This window comes from Rhinatrema bivittatum, chromosome 1 (genome assembly GCF_901001135.1).
Source record: "Rhinatrema bivittatum chromosome 1, aRhiBiv1.1, whole genome shotgun sequence".
NCBI lineage: Eukaryota > Metazoa > Chordata > Amphibia > Gymnophiona > Rhinatrematidae > Rhinatrema > Rhinatrema bivittatum.
In genome coordinates, this window is record NC_042615.1 from 648,301,880 (window position 1) to 648,326,111 (window position 24,232).

The following is a 24,232-nucleotide window of genomic DNA, read 5'->3' on the forward strand; positions in this document are numbered from 1 at the left end:
ACAATGGGCCATAGACTTGAATAGGAAACAAATGAAAGAGACAAATAATTTTTGTTTCATTCTTGGGATCCCTCCATTTGTTTTGGAGTTCCACAAATGGAACAAAAATAAAAACATGAATTTTGTTCTACCCTTTTTTTTTCAAATGAATACATACCCTTAGGGGTAGATTTTAAAAAATAGCGCGATCGCGTACTTTTGTTGGCGCACCAGGCGCAAACAAAAGTACGCTGGATTTTATAAGATACGCGCGTAGCCGCGCGTATCTTATAAAATCCGGGATTGGCGCACGCAAGGCTGCCGATTTTGGGCAGCCTGCGCTCGCCGAGCCGCGCAGCCTGCCTCCGTTCCCTCCGAGGCCACTCCGTAATCGGAGCGGCCTCGGAGGGAACTTTCTTTCGCCCTCCCCTCACCTTCCCCTCACCTTCCCCTACCTAACCCACCCCCCCGGCCCTATCTAACCCCCCCCTACCTTTATCCATGGATTTACGCCTGCGGGCTGCTGGTGCACCAAGACGTGACCCGGGGATTGTTCCGGAGGGCGCGGGCATGCCCCCGGAACGCCCCCGGGCCGAAACCACGCCCCCGGGCCCGCCCCCGAAACGCCGCATCATGCCCCGGAAACGCCGCGTCATTTGGCGACGCCCCCCGACACACCCCCTTAAAAAAGCCCCGGGACTTACGCGCGTCCCGGGGCTCTGCATGCGCTGGCGGCCTATGCAAAATAGGTGCGCCTGTGCGCGAGGGCCCTGCTCGCGTAAATCCGGCCGGATTTACGCGAGCAGGGCATTTAAAATCCGCCCGTTAGTGTTCTACTGTATAATACAGGAGCCATGCAACTAAATGTCAAGTGGCAAGTAAAAACTGACTTTACCAGTGAAGGTGCAGGAATGGAAGGCAGAACTTGCTATGATGAATGCAGACTTCTCATAAATGTGTACAGTACCAATAAATCCCTTACATAATTACAACCCATTTGATTGAGGCATTTGTATTTTGAACTTAATGCACTACTATATCAGCAGACAGTGAAGTTTCTTCAGAATCAGGGAAATTTGATCTTCGGATTTGGCATCAGTAATAATTCTGGACTCCCTGTTCTGAAGAAGCCAGAGCATTTTCATAGTCATCTGTGGCAGGCTCTGGAAAAGAGAATTATAGTAAACAATTCTAGTGGTGAAAAGAGCATGAGTTACTGTAGCTACTGTAAATCCAGTGCTGCAGAATTGCCACAGAATCATCTGAAAAGATGTACTATAGAATTTTCTGGTGCCACAAAATCTATCCTGAGTCACTGCAGGAAGCCAAGGGCCTTGCTGAGACCTAACAGTGAAAATCTTCATTTTCCTACTTCTTACTTTTCTCCTTGTATCACTCCTTCCATCTCATTTATCTCTTGCCATATTTAACCCTGTTTCCCTTTTGTAAAAAAAAAATTGTTTTTCTTTTCTATTTGATATTTCTGCAAATTTTTTCCAGGCAAATTTGCTTATTATTGCTTGTATCCATTCAATTCTTTCAAGTTCCAGCTCTAAAACTACTGAATCGTGGTAAACTTAATTTTTGCAACTTAGTCTTCTCTTTCCATTATCTAGCTCTCATCAAAAGCTTTGCTGCCCAGTATGCTTCTATATTTTTAATCAGTTCCTCTGGCATCCGCTAATCTTCCTTTTCTGTTTAAAGTGTTTTGTTTTGGTCTGGATTCATTAATGATTCTCTTCCAGTTTCCTTTAGAACTTAAATGACTCAGTACACCTGCGTGATCCCTCTGGCCTGAACACTCTCTCAATTTTTGTCACCATATTCCCTTGCTCAGTCAAGTCCCAGATCTGGCCTTTCAATCTGACACTCCTTACTTCTAGAATAAATTATCTTTTTTAAAATCCATTCCACCTAATCTTGTGATAGATCCAAAATGTATTTTTAAACACTTTTTTTCAAGCTTATCATTTAGTGCATTTTTAGTAAACTGGTCCTGAATAAAACTGGAGTCTTAGTAAGTTGATATGCTTTTTAAATGATCATCAAAATATTGGTTGTAGTACCTGAGCTTTCTAGCCCAGAAAAATTCCTTCTCCATATACTATGACCTCTTTTTCTGTTGGTCCTCTTTTTACTGCATTGTTTCATACTCATATCCAGCATAGCTCTCTGCTTCAACGGCAGGGGAGAAGAAAAACTGATACTTCACGCATATCCAGCATAGCTCTCTGCTTCAACGGCAGGGGAGAAGAAAAAAGGATTCGCACTCACAAAGCGGGGAGTAGCTGGCTTGTTACGGCGGTTACTACCCCAAACCAAATAAGCCTGATACTTCACTTTCAATGCATATCCTGCTTCAACCGCAGGGGAGAAGAAAAACTGATACTTCACGCATATCCAGCATAGCTCTCTGCTTCAACGGCAGGGGAGAAGAAAAACTGATACTACACGCATATCCAGCATAGCTCCCTGCTTCAACGGCAGGGGAGAAGAAAAACAACCAATAAGGGCTGAATAACACAGTCTGGGTAAAACAAATAAACATGGGTGTAGCTTGCTTATTGCGGCGGTTACTACCCCTACTACCCCTAACTAATCAAGCTTGATATTTCACTTGGTTGCAGCTACATCACTGCTCTCTACATTCATGGTGGGGGTGGAAGAGAAATAGAACCAAAGAGCTAAGAGAAACAGATAAGTATGAGAAAAAAATGTGAAGCTTGCTGGGCAGACTGGATGGGCCGTTTGGTCTTCTTCTGCCGTCATTTCTATGTTTCTATGTTTCTATGTTTCATGTTTCATGTTGTTGTTTTCTTCTGTATCCAATCTGGTTTTATATTAGGTGGATAATGGAGATGTAAGAAATTAGACTATACTGGCATATATGTTCATTATAGGCATGATTTTCTAACCAGTGTAGGCTAATAGCTCTATAAAAATGTTACACAGAGGTGCAAAGTCCATGAGTACTTTTATCTATAGATTTTGCACCAGTTTTCAAAGAGAAAGTACATGCATACTTTCTCAGGGAAAAAATACCTGCTTTCTCTGTTTATTTGTTTAAAATATTTATGAATTGCTTTCCATCGTCAAAAACAATGTGCTAAATTAGAGCATAAAATACAATACATAAAACAACACCATAAAAGCAATTTACTGATATTTCAGACCCAAATGATTGGGAATAAGCCTTTATAACTAATACCTTCCACTCCTGATAGTACTCCAGCTTCAATCTCCCCCAATAGTCATCAACCAGCTTTTTTACTTCCTCTGAAATTTTAATAACTCCCCCTTCTCTCAGTTCTAATGGTAATTCATTCCATAACTTTGGAACTGCTGCAGTGAAGGCTCGATTTTATCATCTAATATGATGATAAAATCATGCAGATAGTAGTTGCAATTGATAGCAAAAGTTGGATCTCAAATTTCACCCAGAGCATTGCCAATCCTTAAGATGCAGTGTACACCTAACTCTCATCATCTTAAATGCCAAGACCAAGCATTTAAATTTTCAATGCATCCTAATTTACGCAATAGCGGGATTGCCATAGCACATCTAGAACCACCCAAGATGATTCTAGTTGCGGTGTTTTGAATTACCTGTAGTCTATCTGTGATAACACTAAAGCATAAACCACAACTTATAGGATCCAATATTCCAAAAATGGTTTCAATTGTCTTACCAGCTTTAACTTAAAATAGGTATTTTGAGCCAAATACTAAGGTTCTCCATACCCAACTTACAATTCAGTCCAACACCCAAGGACTTCACCTCCTCTACTGCTGCCGCAGAGACCACAGCTTCCCATCCCCGCTACAGAAGAACTTCAAGGAGCACTGATTGAGCCAACCTGCAACATTTCCATTTTAGAGGAATTTAAAACCAATCCACTCTCTTTTAACCAAGCCCCTAGAAGACATTAAACATGTATTCAGCTGTGCAATAGCATCATATTTGTTGTTTTCCAGATGGGCAATCAACATGCATAAATTTGAAAATGTAAAACTACAAGTGTTGGCCTAACCCCATTCTAGCAATGCCTCCAAGAGAATATGGGCAAAAGTACATGCGTTGTGGAACAACATGCATATTTTAACCTACACATTTATTTATTTATTTATTTATTTAAGGTTTTTTTATACCGGCATTCATGAACTCGTTCACATCATGTCGGTTTACAGAAAACAGGGGTGCGGATAATACAACCAAAAAACATAAATAACGTGATGAAGAGAAGCAGTTACAATTAACAAGGGCTAATGAACTGGGAATGTAAGAAATAGAAAGAGATAGAGGAGAATAATTATATACAAAAGTTCAATATAAATATGGTGTCTCATATGTACAGTCTCTGAGTAGAGAGTTTGTTTATGGTGCATCTTAGGTAGAGTTCGAGAAGGCTTGCCTTCTCGAACACATAGCCTTCTCGAACACATGCCTTCTCGAACACATAGCATGAACAGTTTCAAAAAATCCCTTTTACATAGGTAAGTAGCTAATTACATGGGTAGATGACATTTGAAAATTGCTTTCTATCCGGGTCATTCATCAAATTGCATTAGGGCGTTAGAGACCTAACGCCTGCGAAAATGCCATAACACGTGACATTTTTCGCTTCGCAAGATACGCATGTAAGTTTTGAAAATTTTGTCAAAAATGAGGGGTGTTTAACGTTGCATGCAATAGTGCTGGAAATAACTGGAAATAACTATTCCTTTTTTCCTAGCGTTAAGCTATGTGATATGCCCGAAACAGGATTCGTGATATTTATCGCAAATCCAATTTTGGGCAGGAGAGAGAGAGAGAACTTCTGGGGTAGCACACCTATTTGTCATCTATTTATATCACTGAAGGAGGGTGAACTAGTAGCTTGAGGTGAGGTTTTGGTGGTGCTCTAGGGTTTGGGGGCCAGATTTACATGCACAGTCAGAGGTACGAACAACACAGTTCGTACCTCTGACTGTGCATGTAAAAAGTACATAATGTGAGGGGCTAAAAGGGACAGAAGACATGATGTGTGAAATGGTGAACCTTATTGGACAGAGGATAGTACTTTCTTGGAAGAATATTACCACCATGAAAATCTTCAAGCTTTACTTTTCCTGAGCTTTCCATAAATGTAGTTATTGAGCCAAAAATAGATATGCCAGTGTTTGTAACTCTGAGTATTGTTTTTCTTGAGGAAGAAAAAAAAATACTAAGAGCTGCTAAAACTGTCAACACTATGCCGGAGAGTCAACTCATAGCAGATGTCATTGATCTGAATGCCTTGGAATGTCTGGTCTGCAAACTGAGTTAAGATCGGTTGACATTTTTACAGATTAACCTTTGATGCCACAAATGGATGAAGGGCTTGAAAAAGAATTATGGGGTTTCATTCTATTGTTATTGGACTCATGGTTTTGAAACCTGATATTCTTTAGACTACACTAGTGAAATTTCGATTACCCAAATACATCTGAGCCAAAACAAAATCCCTTAGGAATACACTGAACCTTTTCATTATTACTTTTTTTTTTTTTTTATAAATTTTCTTTCAGTCTTATTTCACTCAACATAGGCAAAAGTATTTTGAGGAGGATTTTACATCTTTTATAATATATTTTGCTTTACAGGCATTTCAAAGCAGATTGCATTCAGGTACTCTAGGTGTGTTCCTGTCCCCCAGAGGCCTCACAATCTAAGGCCTAGATTCATCAAAATGCTATAAATTTTGCATGAATAACGCCCGCAATAAGGAAAAGGGGTGTGACTATGATAATTTTAGAGTTACTGCACTGTGTGCTATTTTAGTGTTTTGATTTTTACTTTGCAAGCTACCCAGACAGGCATTTTCTTGAGAAAGAGAGAGGGTACCATCAAGCTAGGGTGAGAGAATATTGTAGAAATCTCATTTTTGTGAGACTTCCTCATACCCATTAGGACTTGAACCCATGGCCACCAGGAGGTCCCAGTAAACATTGCATAAGGCTCGCCTGCACCCGCACGTATGCCCTCTCCTGTAATCTGCCCACCCACCAACAGAGGTTCTCCTTGCTTTCAGACAATTACCCTGCCCGCTAAGCTAAGCCTTGACATTTTTTTCTGGGAACACTGTGACTGCACAAACCTGAGGTGCTCACGGACCATGCATGTAAAAACACCATGATCACCCAGCTTCTCACTTACCTGAGATTTCAAATCAGTCAAACACTGAATTTATTATTAACAAGGAGGAATAGTGACTGAAGAAGATAAACCAAAAATCCGCATTGCAGCAAACAGAGGAAAAGGGATTATATAATATTATTTATGTCCAACTGAACCTAACTGCAGACTAAGCCCTATCCCAACTTAAACAGCGACGGTTCTAGTAATTTTGGCAATCCGTCTTCAGCTGTATGTCTCTCTCTTACTTGCTTCCAGCTGCTGCCCACCAACTTTCACTTTCTTCAGACAATTTTCTTTTTTCTTTATTATAATTTTTATTGCCTAACCCCCTCATAGATCTGAATACACAACAGTTTAAAGTCAGACCTCAGAGACCGACAATATTCTAATTGACACTTCTTCCAGATTCTACAGTGGCAGCAGTCACATCATCAGCTGGTGCTGGCTGAGGTTAACCCCTTCAGTGCCAGCTGCTGCCGGTGACTGTGGAACACTATCACCTGCTGTCCAGTAAAAGGCGTTTTAAATGACAAACAATAACATTTAGAGTGAAACAACTGTATTGCCACATTGAGTACCATAGAAAAGTGCATAGCATGCAAGGATCTTTTAAAAAATAAAAATATGCAGATATAAAGACATGGAATAACATGGACAGATTTTAAATACTTTTTTTTATTGAATTGTAACACCTGTGCAATTGAATTAGGTGATCTGTAATATTTGTGAGGTCATTTATTGATGTGTAATAATGAGCATTCCCATGTGGATCAGCATTTGGATGTCTGTGTGCCCTAGGGGTGTATACTAGCTTATTGAACCTTTTATATGCAGCTGCCCCCTGTAAACTAAGCCCTGAGACACGTGTGTGTGTGTGTGTGTGTGTGTGTGTCTGTCTGTCTGTCTGTCTAGAGGTTTAAAATTCAAGAACTGCAGTTTCAGTTGTGCAGGAGTCCAGTGAAGAGTAAGCATTTTGTCATGCTCTCTCCTGTCCAGCTTAGAAGTTTCCAGCTAGCTAGCATACTCCTAGACTGGGCTTGCTTTGTGCCTTTAGGGGTAAGATACGGTACAATCTACAGCAGGGGCTCCCAAACTACAGCCCACGGGCTAAACCCAGCCTGCAGGCTTCTACTTTACACAGAAGGTTTACAGCCCATGGACAAAAGTGGGTTTTTTTTGTTTTTTTTTAACCTGCGACTGGTGGGGAGAAAAAGTGCCAGGACAGTGCCACTGATAGATGTCGCTGATGGGGACACCAGGCCACACTAGTGGCAAAAGACACCCAGACTAGTGCCATTAATTGGTACCACTGGCAGGGAGGCCAGGCCTTGCCAGCAGCAGAGGCGTCAGGACCCGCGCCATTCACTGTCATCGCTGGCAGGGAGGCCAGGCCCTTCCAGAGCAGAAGTGCTGGGACTGCTGAACAAAGTTACTGGCAGGAAGGCCAGGCCCTGCCAATGTGAACGGCAGTGGGTGAGCGAATACAGGGAAAGGAAGGGAAGGGAAAGGAGAGGGAAAAGGAAAGGAAGTGAATGAGGGGGTGAAAAAAGGAAGGGAAAGGAGGGGAGGGAATGAGAGGGAAAGAAGAGACTTGGGGGTGACTGAAGGGAGGGGTGAGAGAAGAGAGGAGAAGGAGTAGTATGAGAGGCAGGGGGAGTAATGTGAGGGGAGTAGGGTGAGGGACGGGAGTGCAGTAAGTGAGAGGAGTGGAGGAATTAGGATGAGAGGGAAGAAAATGGAGTGAAGAGTGGGGGAGGAAGTAGGAAGAGAGTAGAGTGAGACAGGGGAGGAAGAATGAGAGGGAGGAGGTAGGGGTGAGTGATGTGAGGGGAGGGAATAGAGGGAGGAGAGGGAGTAAGATGAGAGAGAGAGGATAGTAGAGTGAGTGAGGGGGAAGGAATAAAAGGGAAGGGTGGAGAGTTGGGTGAGTGAGAGGGAAGGAAGAGAGTAGAGGGAAGAAAGTAAATGAAAGGGAGAGGGGTTAGGGGAAGTAGAAGAGAGTGAAAGGGAGGGGAGGAAGTGCACCACACACACACCTCAGGGGGTAGATGTAAGGAAAGGTGAAGCCATGGAGCAGTGTTCTCAGGGTTGCCAACTTGTGAAATCTAAAAATATTATAATTTGCATGTTATCCTTCACATCTTGGAAATCCTGTTTTCTTCCATTCCCAGTACTTCAAATCATCCAAGAGCCAGATATGCCCCTTCCAACCCCAGTCTGCAAACTCCAATCTGCCCACACCTCCACTCAGGAAAATACAAGGGGACTTGCTCTACTGTTGGGTGTTGTTTCACCAGTGTGTAAAGGCAGTTTCCTCAAATCAATTCTCAGTGAGGATATATTTGTATAAAATAACTTTTAGAATGGTTCTAGTTAGGCCTCCGATTAATTTTGTTAATACATCAATTTCTAGCAAATTGTACACGTGTCATTCATTCATCAAGAGAAAGTGAAGTCAGATTTTTCCATTTGACCAAAAGAGATCATCTACTAGCCTCTTGTAGGAGTTATGCTGCAATGTTGTACCATCTTAGCAGCCCTTTTTTGTGCTGTTTCCATCCTATCAATGTCCTTATGAAGATATAAAGATATTGAAAAGAACCAAACTTAGTATCAAGCCCTGCCGCACCCCACTGGTTCCTTTTCCTTCACTGGAATGGAATCCATTTATCACCAATCTCTACAATGATGCTGCTCAACCAGATCTTTGTTCAATTTGAATCTTTCGAACATATTCATACCATCCAGATTGCTTACTGGTGTTCTCTGTAGAGCAGTATCATAAGCCCTTACTGAAGCCCAGCTAGGTGACGTTTACTGCACCCCGTGATAGAACTCAATCACTTTTTTCACTTTGGGAAACCAGGTTATCTGGTGTCCTGCAAACGGTTTGTTTCAAAGTGCTGAACTAACCTTTTCCTTTTTCTTTCCATGGATTAATCCATTACTGAAATTAGAGTAATGGGTCTGCAATTTCTGCCATCTTCCTTATCCCCATTTTAACGTAGAAAGACTACATCTCCAGGCTTCCAGAACTCTCCCTGTTCTCATGAACGAGTAGAATAGAGTTGTGAGGGATGCAATCAGTACTTTCCTGAGCTCTTTTGGTATCCAGAAGTGTACCCCATCAGCTCTCACCCGACTTCCTGGACATGCCCAGTAGGGTCACAGTATAATCAGGAAGGTGGAAGGGAGAGATTTGATTAGGTCAGGTGAGTATGTTGTCTGGATTTCCACAATTTGGAACCCACTTGTGAACCATTAAAAAAATCTGGCCAGAATAGCACGAAGGCTATATGACGGTCGGAGTACAGCCTATTGGTCAGCATAAAAATAAACAAATTCATGATTTTGTCTCTTATTACACGATAGAAAGTTCCGCATTATGGCTCATGTTGCTAGTGACACGGGAATGAATTGGTGACCTCAGGCCAGTTCCCAATGGACAAGTGTCCGCATTACTAAAACCATCATCATACTTTGGCAGTATTAGCAAAGACGTCAAAGAATACCATCAAAATTAGGGTTAAAGCAGTGCTGTATGAGGAGATCTGCATGACTGCTGCCTGTGGATAAATAGAGGTCTTCAGGTTACAGTGCTCTCATTCTGACATCTTTTACAAGCTCTAAATTCGTAATTTTTTTAAAGATAAGAAAAAAATACAAGAAAACTTGGAAGGGAAACATTTGTGGTGAAAGAAAGGAAGTATTTACAACTTTCATTCAAATCTGTTGGAGTAAGTAATCTTTCCAGAGGCAGAAAGTGGCGAAATTGTAGCTTTCTTTACAAAACAAGAGAGTATCTTCTTTTAAAATGGGAAAAGCTGTCAAAACTGCATTGGTTTGTTGAGCTAGCTCTTATTTCTCCCTTCTGCTGAACAAATGAACTGTCAAAATGAACTATACATATAAAATACACAGTTCTGTTTCTTACCATATGTGTGTCTTTGACAGTGAATGTTGTAGCAATGCTGCAAGAATTTTGGGAGAACAAGGAGAAGCAGAGAGCTGTGTTTCCAAGCGAAGGCAGAGTGGTGTACGAATCTGTTCCATCACCTGACCCTCCATTCGTGTGCTATGTTACTCTTCCTGGTGGAAGTTGTTTTGGCAACTTTCAGGTAAGATGCATAAGTAGTAATATCATATTTCCAGTTAATGACATTTCATGTGAGGAGGCAACAGAAATATTAGGGGTGTGCATTCGGATTGACCGCATTAGTAAAACGCAACTCATATTTTTTTTTTACTTAAAAAATTGATTAGACATAAACGATCGGATTTCCCACATATCGAACATAGATATGTTCGATATGTGGGAAATCGCGATTGTTGAGCCAAAATAAAAATATAAACCCCCTCACCCTCCTTAATCCCCCCCCCGACTTACCACAACTCCCTGGTGATGGAGCGAGGAGTGAGGACGCCATTTCTGCAATCCTTGGCGAGAAGCATGTGACGTCGGCGGCACGTCGAGTGACGCCGGCGTCACGTGATTCCCGGCTCGTTCGCGCCGGACGGCTCGTTCGGCCCAAAAAGAACTTTTGGCCAGCTTGGGGGGGCCTCCTGACCCCCCCAAGCTGGCCAAAAGTTCTTTTTGGGCCGAACGAGCCGTCCGGCGCGAACGAGCCGGGAATCACGTGGCGCTGCGTCACTCAGACGCGACGTCACGTGATTCCCGGCAAGTTCGCGCCGGACGGCTCGTTCGGCCCAAAAAGAACTTTTGGCCAGCTTGAGGGGGTCAGGAGGCCCCCCCAAGCTGGCCAAAAGTTCTTTTTGGGCCGAACGAGCCGTCCGGCGCGAACTTGCCGGGAATCACGTGACATCGGCGTCACGTGATTCCCGGCTCGTTCGCGCCGGACGGCTCGTTCGGCCCAAAAAGAACTTTTGGCCAGCTTGGGGGGGTCAGGAGGCCCCCCCAAGCTGGCCAAAAGTTCTTTTTGGGCCGAACGAGCCGTCCGGCGCGAACGAGCCGGGAATCACGTGACGCCGCGTCACTCGACGTGCCACCGACGTCACATGCTTCTCGCCAAGGATTGCAGAAATGACGTCCTCACTCCTCGCTCCATCACCAGGGAGTTGTGGTAAGTCTGGGGGGGGGGGGATTAAGGAGGGTGAGGGGGTTTAAATTTTTTTTTTGCACATATGTACATATACCCAACTCATTGGATTTTTTTTATGTCCATATTGGCCGCAAGTGGGACCCCCTTTCGGACATAAAAAATATGAACATAAAATTTTGCTCTGCACATCCCTAAGAAATATGTATTTTTTTTCAGACAAATCCTTTTTAAGTATAATTAATAGGAAACCAGATATCATCTCTCATTTAGACAAAAGGTTTGATTAAAAAAAAATTGGGGGGGAAAGAGAAAAGTTACTCTTAAGAATAACAATTGGTCCCAGAAAAATAAATATGTGTGAGTGGATGTAGGTGTGTCTCTCTGCGTATTTTTGGCAGTTCGGACACTAGATTGTCCCTGTTGAAAATTTATCACAACTGAGTGGTTAAATGAAGTCACTGAAAAAATGGAAGCACTGGAGGAAAGGTTTAGTAGGAGGAAGGAAGTTAGCTGGTTAGTGCTGATTTTTATTTCTAGTGGCTAACTCAGGTGCTCCAAACTAGATACAGCATCTATCAACAGGCCTAAATTTAGCCACCTGGATTTTGCACAACTGGATTTAAGTTCATTTTCTGCCACAAGCCCAGCCGCCTAGATTTGACTGAAAATATGCTTAATTAGCTGGCCACTCAGCGCGCCATTAAAAGTCCACCTCGTGAAGACCTTGGGGATAAGCACATCACAGTCACATATTGTACCATACATTTTTCCATCCGAGCGCTTGATCGTCAGATCAGGATGTTTTGTTTTGACAAATCTGATGAGCTGTGTTCCCAGGCTTACCTACATTTTTTTCTGATATGTCATGGGCGCCCAGCTCTTGTTTTGGAGGGCTGCAAATAAGTCTGATTAACCAAACTATGCAAACAAACCTGTTTCTTAAGCTAAATGTATTCTTATGAATATTCATTGAGGTTAATGGAGCTTTTATTTTTGTTTGTCTTTAGCTTTTATTATGAATGTATCCCATGAGAGGTGCCCAGAGCCTGGCACCAGGCAACCAACAAAATAAATAAATAAATAGATAGACAAATAAATAAATAAATAATGATAGTTGTTATATTGAAAATCAGACCTGTTTGAGGCATTCCAGGACCAGGCGTGAGCACCCGCTTTACATCCCGAGACTTGATTTGTTATTGCTCCTTACAAATGGTTAGGAATTTGATATGCTTTGTGTGATTATATGACTTTTTTAATTCTTGGTACATCGAGACCCTTATCAAGCCTATGTGATACAGACAAATAGGAAAGCCGAAAGAGGGGTATAGTACTGTTTCTGGTCATTGAACTGAATTTATACTGTGTGCACTGGAGCTGTATGAGGCAGAGGTTCTCGACCATATCATTTTTTTATTATTGAATGTCAGTTAGGAATGGATCTAAGCCACATATGGTCTGCACCAGATGTTAGTTTACCTAGAAATGGAAGGCTCTCTTTGCCTTTTCCCTAAACCACTAACATTTTATTGGTTAACTTATTGCAACTTTGCTGTTTGTTTTTAAATTCGTTGCCAAGCAGAAATGTAAGATGCTGTCAGTACAACCCATATTACTTTCCTATGCTGAAAGCATCATGTGCAGACTGCTAACACAAGTAGAGTCTCTCTGACGCATGACAGTCTCTCTCGTACGTGTTCACTGCAGATATCCTGAAAATCAGGCTGTTTAGACGGGCTTCCATCACAGGACTGGAAACGTTCCAGACGCCAGCATCAAATTTTGCATTATCTGTAGGAGAAGGCTGATTTATGCAGCTTGTGAGACAGCCCCAATGTATTATATCGTGTAGGATCCACCATAATTTCTGTAATATCCTCTTATAAGCTAGCAGGGCTCTAGTCTCATCCTTTTCATCCTAGCTTATCCTTGCAAAAGCTTCTTTGCTAAGAAATATTTTGTGGGGTTCATGTGGTCATACAAATTAGCTCAGAATGCTGTACCAGCTAAGTGTGATATGGTGATGTAGTTGGAACAGTATCTCTACTTTGCCACCAAGCTATGTTTTTCCTCCAGTCCTCCAAAGACCACCCTTGCTTTTTCCATTTCTTGCTTATGAATTCCACTATTAATGCTAACCCCCCCCCCCCCCCCCCCAAGTGTATTTTCTCTCCATGTGTTCTATGACAGATACTCCCTTAACAGCTCTGAAGCACCTGCCATTTTTTTGTAATAAAGCATGGACTTTTTTTTGGCGGTGGGGGCACTATGCAAAAAGCCCACATAATTGCAGTGTACAGGGTCAGTTTTAATATGTGTTCTTTTAGGCACATTTTCAAAAGGAAACTACCCGCTTTGCTTCTTTTTGATAATTAGCAAGTGCAAAGTATGCCCATTAAAAGTGTTTGTGTATTATACACCTGCTGCTTGTGTGGGTGGCAGAGAGGGCGGGCTTCCTAGCACTGCCTGCTTCCTGTAGCTGCCCTTTAACCTGACGCCGATCTGCTGGAAGACTGCCAGAGGATTTACATAGCTCTTTTCTCTGCAGGTCATCCTAGTGGAGATGAGGCTTTCTATCCTATCATCCCTTTCTCATATTTGTTGGAGTTGGCATCCTTACCCTGTAATCACAATAAAACTGTATACAAAAAAGTACATTTTAGCAAGAACTCCAACTTTGTAAGGAACTGTTCAAGTAGTGATGGGTGACTACTTTATTGTTAGTTCAGTACATGGTCTTTGGATTTCACAGGCATAGGTGCCAATTCTTTGTGCAGTAGATGTTAGAGCACCCCTAATGTTGAGTAAACTCCTTTAATGTGTCCAGGGAGGGGTAATTTGTGCCTCACGCATTTTGAAAAATTGGTTCCCATGCTCTCAGGTGGTTTAATGTTGCTTTTGTGGCAGATGGAGTACCCTGTTGCCCTTTCCAGGATTCATATTTGCATCTTTGCTTGAATCTTACCTGGGAAAACTGCATGCTCCCTAGAATCCTTTCCACTTGTATTCGATTCGGACAGTCCTTCGCCTATGCTGTGGGCATGACACATCTTCTTGTTGTCCATTGCAGAGTGTTCTCTGTTTGTAGAGGATGGTGTTGAGTGGCTGAATCTACAGTTTCAGTGGTACGTTAGTCCATCAGTTCTCATGGTGTATGACCAAGGAGTGATCCGCTCTATACACGTTGCTCATTTCCAGGGGCTGGATCTGTTTTACGGGAAAAACTGGACTTACATAGGATCCCCAGGCTGTTACTCCAGAAGGTCTCTGGCTTGTTTATTGTATTACTTGTTTTTGGTATCTCTGATCTGTGAGTCTTTCCACCATTTCTGGTTTTAATACCCGAGAAGGCATTGGCACTAAATGTGTATGTGCCTATCAGGCACTGGAAAGATTTGCATGCTATGTCTTCAGCAGAAATATTTTACTGTTCCAGAATGGCTTGCCAAATGTTTTCTTTGTTCTTTGCAACTTTTTAAAAGAGAGATTTTGCAATTTTAACAGCTCAGTTTTACTATTGGATTGACTGTTATATGGAGATGCTGTGATATGCAAAACTCCCATTCTTTGGCAAACAATGCAAATTCCTTGCTTGTGAACTGTGATCCATTTTCTGAGACTACACAGTCTGGCATGCCGTATCTGCTGAAGTGCTGCATTGTTTTCTCAATTACTGTGACTCTATAATTGTCTAATAGTTTGTTTGTTTCCCAGAAGTCTGAGTCATCTACTGTGATAAGGTAAAGTAGATGGTATTATGTATGATAAAAAGGTCCTTTCCTAGGGTGCTCTTAAAATCTGTTGGGGATACTGTGTATTTTCAGTTTCCTTTTGCTGCTTTGTTTGAGCCTTTGCACATGCTCACAATTCCTGATGAGGTCTATAATGTCATTATTAATAGTTGCACAGTTAGAAACTAGCAACCAAAATAGATAAAATAGCTTAAAGAGACATGGTAGTAGACAAAATAACCCTCTCCTGTTTACTGTTTAATAATATTAAACACATCAGTTTATTGGGACAGGAAGGAACCACATTGTACAAACAGAAATGTACTGAGTGTTAAATCACAAAATATGGATACTCTAAAAATGCTACAGTGCTCAAAAGAAGAATTAGAGAGTACTCCAACAGCAAAATATTGTAATTGTTTATTCTTTTCACTTAAACAAATGTAACCCTTTCTTGGTGGATGGGACATATCCTGAAAGGCCATAAAAGAATTTATAACTGGGGCTGTCTTCACATTTCTCATTCCCCTTACCTGAGGCTTCAGGGTGTGGGGGGAGGGAGGCTAACCTTCTTAGCCCAGACAGCAGTGTTCTCCCATGTGTGTGAGTTACCAGAGCTCTTTGGGGCAGGCACACCTACAAATCAGGCAGGGCTCGCTGGTTGGGTGTTCAAAATAAAGTTTACGGTAATTCCTCTTAAAAGGATCAATAGATACAAAACATAAACAAGCCGATACAGAAAGGTTGGGCGGAAAATGCGCCGGCTTTCCTAACGCGCGCCCAGCCACCTCTCCTGGGTGCGCGACACAATATTTAAATGAGGGGGTCGCACTAAAAGGAGGCAATAGGGACAGTTGCACCCCCCCCACCCCAGCGCCTCCTTGGCAGCGCAGGAGAGGTGGCTGACAGCGGGTTAGGAAAAGGGACGCTCAATTTTACGAGCATCTGTTTCCCTAACCTGTGCACAGCCACGGGTTAGGGAAATGGATGCTTGTTAATTGAGGGTCCCTTCTTCTAACTTGACCGCTGGCACTTTTTTTTTTACCTTTTTTTTTTTTTTTTTTTAAATTAAATTTTTTAACCTTTTGGTTCCTTCTGACTTAACATTGTCACGATATTAAGTGGGAGGATGTATAGAAAAGCAGTATGGGCCGGGTTTTAAGAACGTTACGCGCGTAACCAGTCTTACGCGCGCCGGGTCTATTTTAAAAAGGCCCGGCGATGCGCATAAAGCCCCGGGTAGCCAGGTAGATCGCACACACATGTATGCCCACACGCACCCTTTTAAAATCTACCCTTAGGTGTGGATCAGGGGCACATTTTCTTTTTGGTATTTGGGGCGAATAGCTAATAGCCTCATCAACATGCATTTTATGCATTTTTATGTGAAGAACGCTATTAGTTTCGGTGGGGGGGGGGGGGGTGGACTAGGATTGCCAACTGTCCTGAATTTTTCTGGATTGTACAGATTTTTGGGGTACTATCATGAAAAAAGGAGGAGTGCTAAAATATTTATAAATTTTCTGACTTTTAGCCCTCATGCTGCAGGTTAGCGTCTGATTCTCACCTTCAATTATGCAATATAGTTAGGGACCTTCATTTTCAATTTTGATTTTATTGTTCCTGGAAATTTATCAGGGTTTATTACAACAAACAAAAACTGAGAAAATCAGAGTAAAAAAAGACTAATTTTTTTCCACTGATTTTCTCCCTTTTTTGTTTGTTGTAATACACACTGATACATTTCCACAAAAAATACCATAAAAACTGAAAACAAAAATCAATAAATATAGTGTGTGCTTTGGTAGCTACTGTATATTCAATGTGTTGGATATATTTATTTTGTGTCACTTACATAGAACTCAGCCCATGATTTAATCAGCGGCCTAAAGAACATAACAAAACAGTAATTTGGCTCTGGGGCTGATAAAAGCAAACCTTTTTCAGAATAAGGAAGTTTGAGAACTAGTGGTCATGATATAAGGCTCTGAAGAGACAGACTCAGGAATAACATAGGAAAATACTTTTTCACAGAAAGGATGGTGGATGCGTGGAATAATCTCCCAGTGGAGATGACAGAAGCAAAAACTATAACAATTAAAGAAAGCTGGGGATCATTAATTTCAAAGAAGTGAGGGAAAAGCCAGAGGTCAACGAGATCTAAGACACTGTAGCAGAAAGTAATTGAGCAAACTAGATTGGTCCTTATCTGCTATCAAATTATAGGTTTCTGTTGCTTTGTAAGGGTGAAGAGTGGTAATAAAAGTTGCATGTGCATAAACCCTTCAGTGAGGATCAGAGCCGGATTTAAGGGGAGTGACACAATGGGTGAGAAGCACCCCCCTCAACTGATGGCGTTCCCCCCCCCCAGTCTTCTCTTCAGCTGCGGTGGGATGGGATCTGCCGCAGCTGCACGATTTCAGTCTTCAGTCACGGCCAGGCTGGGCCTGTCTTCAGCCGTGGCAGGGTGGAATACGCCGCAGCCAGGCTGGGTGTATCTTCGGTCACAGCGGGATGGGATCCACCATGGCCTCGCAATTCCTCTCTTTGACCGTGGTGGGATGGGATCCGCTGTGACCACGCTGGGCCTCTCCTCCTTTGTCCCCATGGTGTTCAAGGCACCCGTCAGCTGATGGCACCCTGGGCAACCGCCCGGCTCATCCACCCCCAAAACCGGCCCTAATGAAGATATTAAACAGCATCTCCAAATGTTCAGAAATTTGATGGTTAAAGGTTGGCAACCCTAGGTTGGACGTGTATTTTGGACGCACTAAACTCCTTATGGTATAAGGGGTTGTGGACAACGTACATCCAACCGCATCTTAAACAGTGCGCTCAGCTGAGCTCGCTTTACTGTATCGGCCTGAAAGTGACAGATACTTCCAGTGTCCCAGATTTACATGACACTGGGTTTGAATGCTCTCTAATTCTGTGAAAAAAAGTCTCAAGGCAGGGGCTTAGAATATGGGTATCCTCCATGGTAAGGAAAGAGGATTATCCCAAGGTGGCTGGGGAATCCTAACAGTGACCAGATCCCTTCTCACAGTACCTGAACTTCACCTGGCAGTGTCCAGTGTCCTGGGGTGGAAATTCCGGTTGGGGGGTCTCCTGATGTTTCTCCCTTGATGATTCCTTTTCAAAACACAGGAACTGGCCTCCCAGGAGGAAAGGTCTATACTGGAAACAGTTACTCAAAGTCTCTAGTTCAGGAAAAAAGTGGGGGCAGAAAAATTCTCCCTTTCCCCAAGGATGGAAAAATACAAACTTGCAAAAACCTGAATCAGGATCTCTTCTAACACAGGGTGCTGCAGCCTCCTCTTATACTGATCGAAAAGGTGTGCGGCTTGATGGACTCTCTACCTGGGTATCATCAAGCTAGGTTGAGAGAATATTGCCCAAATCTCATCTTGGAGTGAGTTTCCTCACTCCAAAGGTCATCAAATCTTCATGAGACCACTGTTCTGTTCGTAGGTGTCACATAGAATGTCAAAGTGGCCCCTAACCCCCTACACTCTTACCTAATCCCCACATCGAGTTACTAGGTGGGCCTACCATAGGGATGCAAATACCTACCTATGGGCCATGTCATTATGGCCAGTCTCTCTCTCTCTCGCTCTCCTCCCCCCCCCCCCCCCCGTGTCTGGGACCATTAACAATGGTCCCCCAGTGGTTGAATGCAGGAAATACAACAGGTCAGCACTTATCACAGAATCTGAAAAGGGTATCACAATTTGTGCTAACTTAGCTCTTTGCACAGGTAATTAGCAATAAATGCTATATTAGCATAAAACACGCCCCTTTTGCTATCGCATGCGGACCTACCGCATTTTGATAAATCCAGGCCTTAGTTTCCTGACCTGATAAATCTACATCAACCGATGTTCTTGCCCTCTTTACGAAGAAGCAAAATCGATCAGGAGAAATTTGTAGATTTATTTTCTATGACTCTGGACACCCCTCTACCTGATACTTTAGATCAGTGGTTCTCAACCTTTTTCCCATCATGACACACCTGACAGACCATGGTCACATGTGTGATACACTGCTCATTACATTTCATGGCAGAAATAAAAAATAAAGGCCCAGAATTATTTTTATTGTTAAGAATGACACAAGGGAAAGATACATATACTGTCTGAACAGAAATTGCATAAATAGTAAACATCCCACACCAAAACAGCACCAATTTCCAGTACTCAAACCGTAAACACCTTTCTTAAGAAAAGGCAACACTGAAAATATTACACCAGGCCTTAAGATATCAATACACCTCCTATTAGGAAAACAGAAAAAGCCAGGCTACTATAGAGCCATACACAGAAACTACACGCCAGCAGAAAACCTCAGCTGAATCACATGTGCTGACCCTCACCTAACAAAGGATAAAGAGACCAAAATGCATAACTAGAAGCATTTATTTATTTATTTATTTATTTATTTTTAATTTTTATATACCGATGTTCCTGTAAAGAATACATATCGCACCAGTTTACAAGGAACTGAACAGTCGCCTCCAGGGCGGAAATACATTAAAACAGTCGCCTCAAGGCAGAATACATTAACACAAGTATACAGGAAAACTATTAAAGAGAACTTTCATAAACTCAATTAAATGTAACTGGGAACCATAAATCAGGAACATATGTACAGAGGTAGGTATATCATCTGTCGCTTCACCAGATTTTAGCATGCAGACACAAACTGAATTGGAAACTGCAACAAGCCAGTCTCTGTATGCAGTGTAACAAAGGAAAAAGAGAAACATCACCAGTCCTTATAAAACAAATTAAGAAATAAAAAATCAATAGCAGCAAAAGCATACTAACAAAAACAACAGATTATTTTGAAACAGCTGATGAATGGCATATCCAATAATTAAAAACTCATATCAAAAATGTCTAGATCAGCGCTTCTCAACAGGTGTGTCGCGACACACTGTGTCGCCAAACACTGGCAGGTGTATCACGTCTCCTGGTGTCCCACTGCCCGTTGCACTTCCCTTCTCCCTTTTTCCAGCCCCCACAGGCCAATTGGAAGCCTCCTTTCTTCCTACCCCCATTGCCCAATGGGAAGCCTCCTTCATTCTGCCTGCCCCCGCGCAGGCCAATCGGAAACCTCCTCCCTTCTACCTACCAGTGGGAGTAGGAAGAAGGGAAGAAGCCTTTGATTGGCCGGTGAGGCAGGCATCACCTAGCCTAGGGGTGGGATGGGAGAAATAGCAGTTTCGAACTCCGATGAAGCAAGGCTGCCACAGTCCTTGGCAGTGAAGAGGAAACCCGACGCCGACAAAGCAAGGCCGCCACAGCCCGTGGCGGCAAAGAGGCAACCTGACTCCGACCAAGGCTACCACAGGAGCCCATCCCAGTGGTGGCGAAGAGGAAACCCGACCCTGACGAAACAAGGCCGCCACAGCCCGTGGCGGCGAAGAGGAAACCCGACCGAGGCCACCATGGGAGCCCATTCCCGTGGTGGCGCAAAAAGAAAGCCCGCTGAAGAAAAGCCGCGGCGGAACTGGAGCCCATCCCTGCAGTTAAAGAATACATTTTTGGTGAGAATGGGTGTGTCTGGGTGAGAGCCTGGGTGAGAGCTAGTGTGTGTCGGTGCCTGGGTGAGAGCTTGTGAGTGTGGGTGTGAATGGGTGCCAGGGTGAGAGCTGGTGTGAATGGGAGCTTGGGTGAGAGCTTGTGTGTTTGGGTGTGAATGGAAGCCTGAGTGAGAGCTGGTATGAATGGGTGCTTGGGTGAGAGCTTGTGTGTATGGGTGTGAATGGGTGCCTAAGTGAGAGTCTGTGTCTGTGGGTGTGAATGGGTGCCAGGCTGGTGTGAATGGGTGCTTGGGTGAATTCTTATGTGTGTGGGTGTGAATGGAAGCCTGGGTGAGAGCTTGTGTCTGGGTGTGAATAGATACATGGGTGAGAGCTGGTGTGAATGGGTGCTTGGGTGAGAGCTTGTGGGTGTGAATGGAAGCCTGGGTGAGAGCTTGTGTCTGTGGGTGTGAATGGATGCATGGGTAATAGCTTGTGTGTGTGTGTGTGCCAGGGTGAGAGCTGGTGTGAATAGGTGCTTGGGTGAGAGCTTGTGTGTGTGGGTGTGAATGGAAGCCTGGGTGAGAGCTTGTGTGTGGGTATGAATGGATGCTTGGGTGAGAGCTTGTGTCTGTGGGTGTGAATGGATGCCTGGGTGAGAACTTGTATCTCTGGATATGAATGGAAGTCTGGGTGAGACTTGTGTCTGTGGGTGTGAATGGAAGCCTGGGTAAGAGCTGGTGTGAATGTGCGAGAGCATTTGTGTGTGATCGAGAGCTTGTATATAAGAGACCATGAGTGTGATTGAGAGAGAGACTGGTCAGGACGATGACTGGTGTGAGAGAGACCGAGACTGGTTGTGGGGTCTAATTGTGTTTGTGTGTGTGTGTGTGTGTGTGTGAGTGACTGGTTGTGGGCGCTAAGGAAGAGGACTGTGAGGACAGAGCTTCAGCAGCCCTTGCTGCTTCTGGTGAGAGCTATTGGCCTGGAAGGGAAAGGAGTAGGAGAGTTGCTGGAGAGGGTAAGTAAAGGTGGCTTTTTAAATTTATTTTTCTTGATTGACTGCCATTTTAATTATTGGGTATTATGCGATGTCTGCTGTTTTGAAATATTTTATTGATATTTGGACATGTTTTAATAATTTTTGAGTTTTTAATTGTTGGATATTATTCTGTTCAGCAGCTGTTTTATAACATTTTTAGTATAGCTTTACAATTATTTCTGTGTGGGGCTCTATAGTAGCTTGGCTTATTCTGTTTTCCCAATAGAAAATGTATTAGTGTTTAGGGCCTGGTTTAATAGTTGTATTTCTTAGATAGGATTGTTACTTTATTTATTTATTTATTTATTTATTTATTTAAAGGGGGTTTTTTACCGACATTTGTAGGTTCATCTGTTTTAATATGTTCCATAATACAGGTATAACTTTGTGCGGGTTAGTTTGTATACATTATTGCAAATCCTGAGAGTCTGTTAGGTGCTATATTTCTCTTTCCATTTCTCCAGGTTTGCACTGCACGCAGAGTGGTTTTTTTGGTTTTCCATTCCAGTTTCTGTCTCCATATTTATAATTTGTGGTTTTTCTGTACTTGGTGAATGGTGTGTGACTGAGGTGAGGTATTTAATTAGCATGTCGGCATTTGTATCAATCTTATTTGTTGTGTTTTCTTAATAGGATATGCATTAGAGGTAAATTACCGTCTTTTCATAAGGAAGGCTATTTTGCCTGGTAGTAAAAGGAGTTTGTTTTGCTTTTACTGGGATGTCATCAGAACCAGAATATCTTTTTTGTATGGCGAGTTGTACAGGGTAATGCGCTAGATCTGCTTTGCACTCATTGCTGGTGGTTGAGGGGATTCCTGTGGATGCAGAGTGCATGTTTACATTTAGCTCCATGATGGTCACATGTTCAGTGTGTCACGCATGTGAGAACCGTCTGTCAGGTGTGTCCTGGCCAAAAAAAGGTTGAGAATCACTGGTCTAGATACCAATAAAATATTTCAAAATAGCAGACACAAAGGCCCAATATTGAAAAATAATAAGGATACAAAAAATGTTTTGCTCTGCATACCTGGGAACATTTGATATCCAGGTGCCCTGAGATTATTTTGAATTAGCAGGAGGAGGGATGGTTTGCTTGCAACTTTCTCCTCTCTCTCTCTCTCTCTCTCTCTCTCTGAAGGGCCCTGACAGCTAGGCAGGAGGAGCTTCACATAGGGATTAGCATAAACTGCCTATTACCATTAACCACACCCCTTTTCCTATCACATGCAATATTTAGTGCATTTTGATAAATCCAGGTCTAAGTGAGAAAGATGTGAAGGCTCATTGTTTTCTGTACTATTATTTAAATGAAGATACTGGATTGCACTGAAAAGCAGAATGATAATTTGCAAAATATATTGTGTTATTTTGACAAACAAATGTGCAGAATTTTGCAGAATTTAGAAAATGTGTGCACAGAATTTTTAATTTTTTTGTGCAGAGATTTTTATTTTTTTGCACAGAATTCCCCCAGGAGTAAAACTCTGTGGAAGATGCTGTAATGAACGGTTAATCCCTCTGCAGCTGACTACTCAAGAGCTGAGAATAGGGGCACTAGTGGAGATCCCAAGGGGGTCTCTGCACAAATTTTATTTTGTTAAGTAATCTTTTAGGGTACTTTGTAGGTCTTCTTTTGAGCATTGTTCCTGTACAGTAGATCATCGGTTTTACAAATTATTTTGAATTCTGTCTCGCTGTCATGCTGATGTCATATAAGGACAGAGAATCTCATTGTCAGGATTGCTGCTTAGGTCATTATTGTCCAACTCACTTATATGATGCGTCATTTTACTTTGTTGTTTTGTCTGTAAACTCTGGCATGGTGATTTTTCTTACTACCATTTCTATGTGTTATGCCATGAGCTGGGCACTTCCTAGCTTCACTTCATGCCCCACAGCTTGCAGTAAAACAGTAAAACTATACTGTTTTACTGTTTTCTGCAGTATTGGTAGACCTCACAGTTGTGTTTACTCACAGAGAATGGTGAATCCAGAGGTAACGTGGGGCGAAGGGGGGGTGGGCCTGTGAAAGCCGGCAGCAATCGCACCACTGCGGTGTTATCGCTGCTGGCTGTTGCACCCAATAGCGCCACCGTAAAAGGTGGTGCTATTGGGCGCGCTACTGGCGGCGATAACGTGGCTTACCTTATCACCACCAGCGAAGATAGCGCCATGTCCACCTCTTCGCCGTCCCGACTCCTCCCGTTGCCGCCACGACTCCACCCCCCACTTGCTATCGCACGCGAAAAGGGACTTTTCGCGTGTGATAGACTTAGAAAATGATCCCCCTTAATTTGTACATATTTATAGCTTCATGCAGGATTAATGTGGGAATTCTGAGCATTCTCATGTGAACTTCTTTGACTCGGATGTCTGTGACTAACTGATCATGGAGCAGATCCTCTTAAAATCACATAAACACATGAATCTGCCATTTTTCATAGTTTGGCAGTACATTGGTCTATTATCTTTGCCGATGCTTACACACATTTGTGGAAGAGGAAATATTTGTATAATCATATTTCTGGTGGACTGTAAGTGCCTTTGGAGCACATCTAAAATTTTACAGGAATCTTCCACGTCTGCTGGTGGCATATACAAATATGACAGTCTTTGTCCATTACAGCTAGGGGGATTCCAACCCTTATTTTCTTATCTTTTTCTTTCAGTCTTGTTGTAATTTCATAATTCTCCTACTGTGCTCTGAAAAAGATCAAGTTGTTGAAATTATCACCTG

General features: G+C 42.7%; 1 protein-coding gene across 1 annotated transcript in view; it reads left to right on the forward strand.

Moving 5' to 3' along the window:
- LOC115100202 (protein limb expression 1-like) overlaps nucleotides 1-24,232 on the forward strand; it is a 125,464-nt gene that overhangs the window by 26,257 nt on the left and 74,975 nt on the right. The window contains exon 5 of the mRNA XM_029618524.1: nucleotides 10,058-10,254. Coding sequence (XP_029474384.1) covers nucleotides 10,058-10,254 — 197 coding nt within the window. The remainder of the gene's footprint in view (nucleotides 1-10,057; nucleotides 10,255-24,232) is intronic.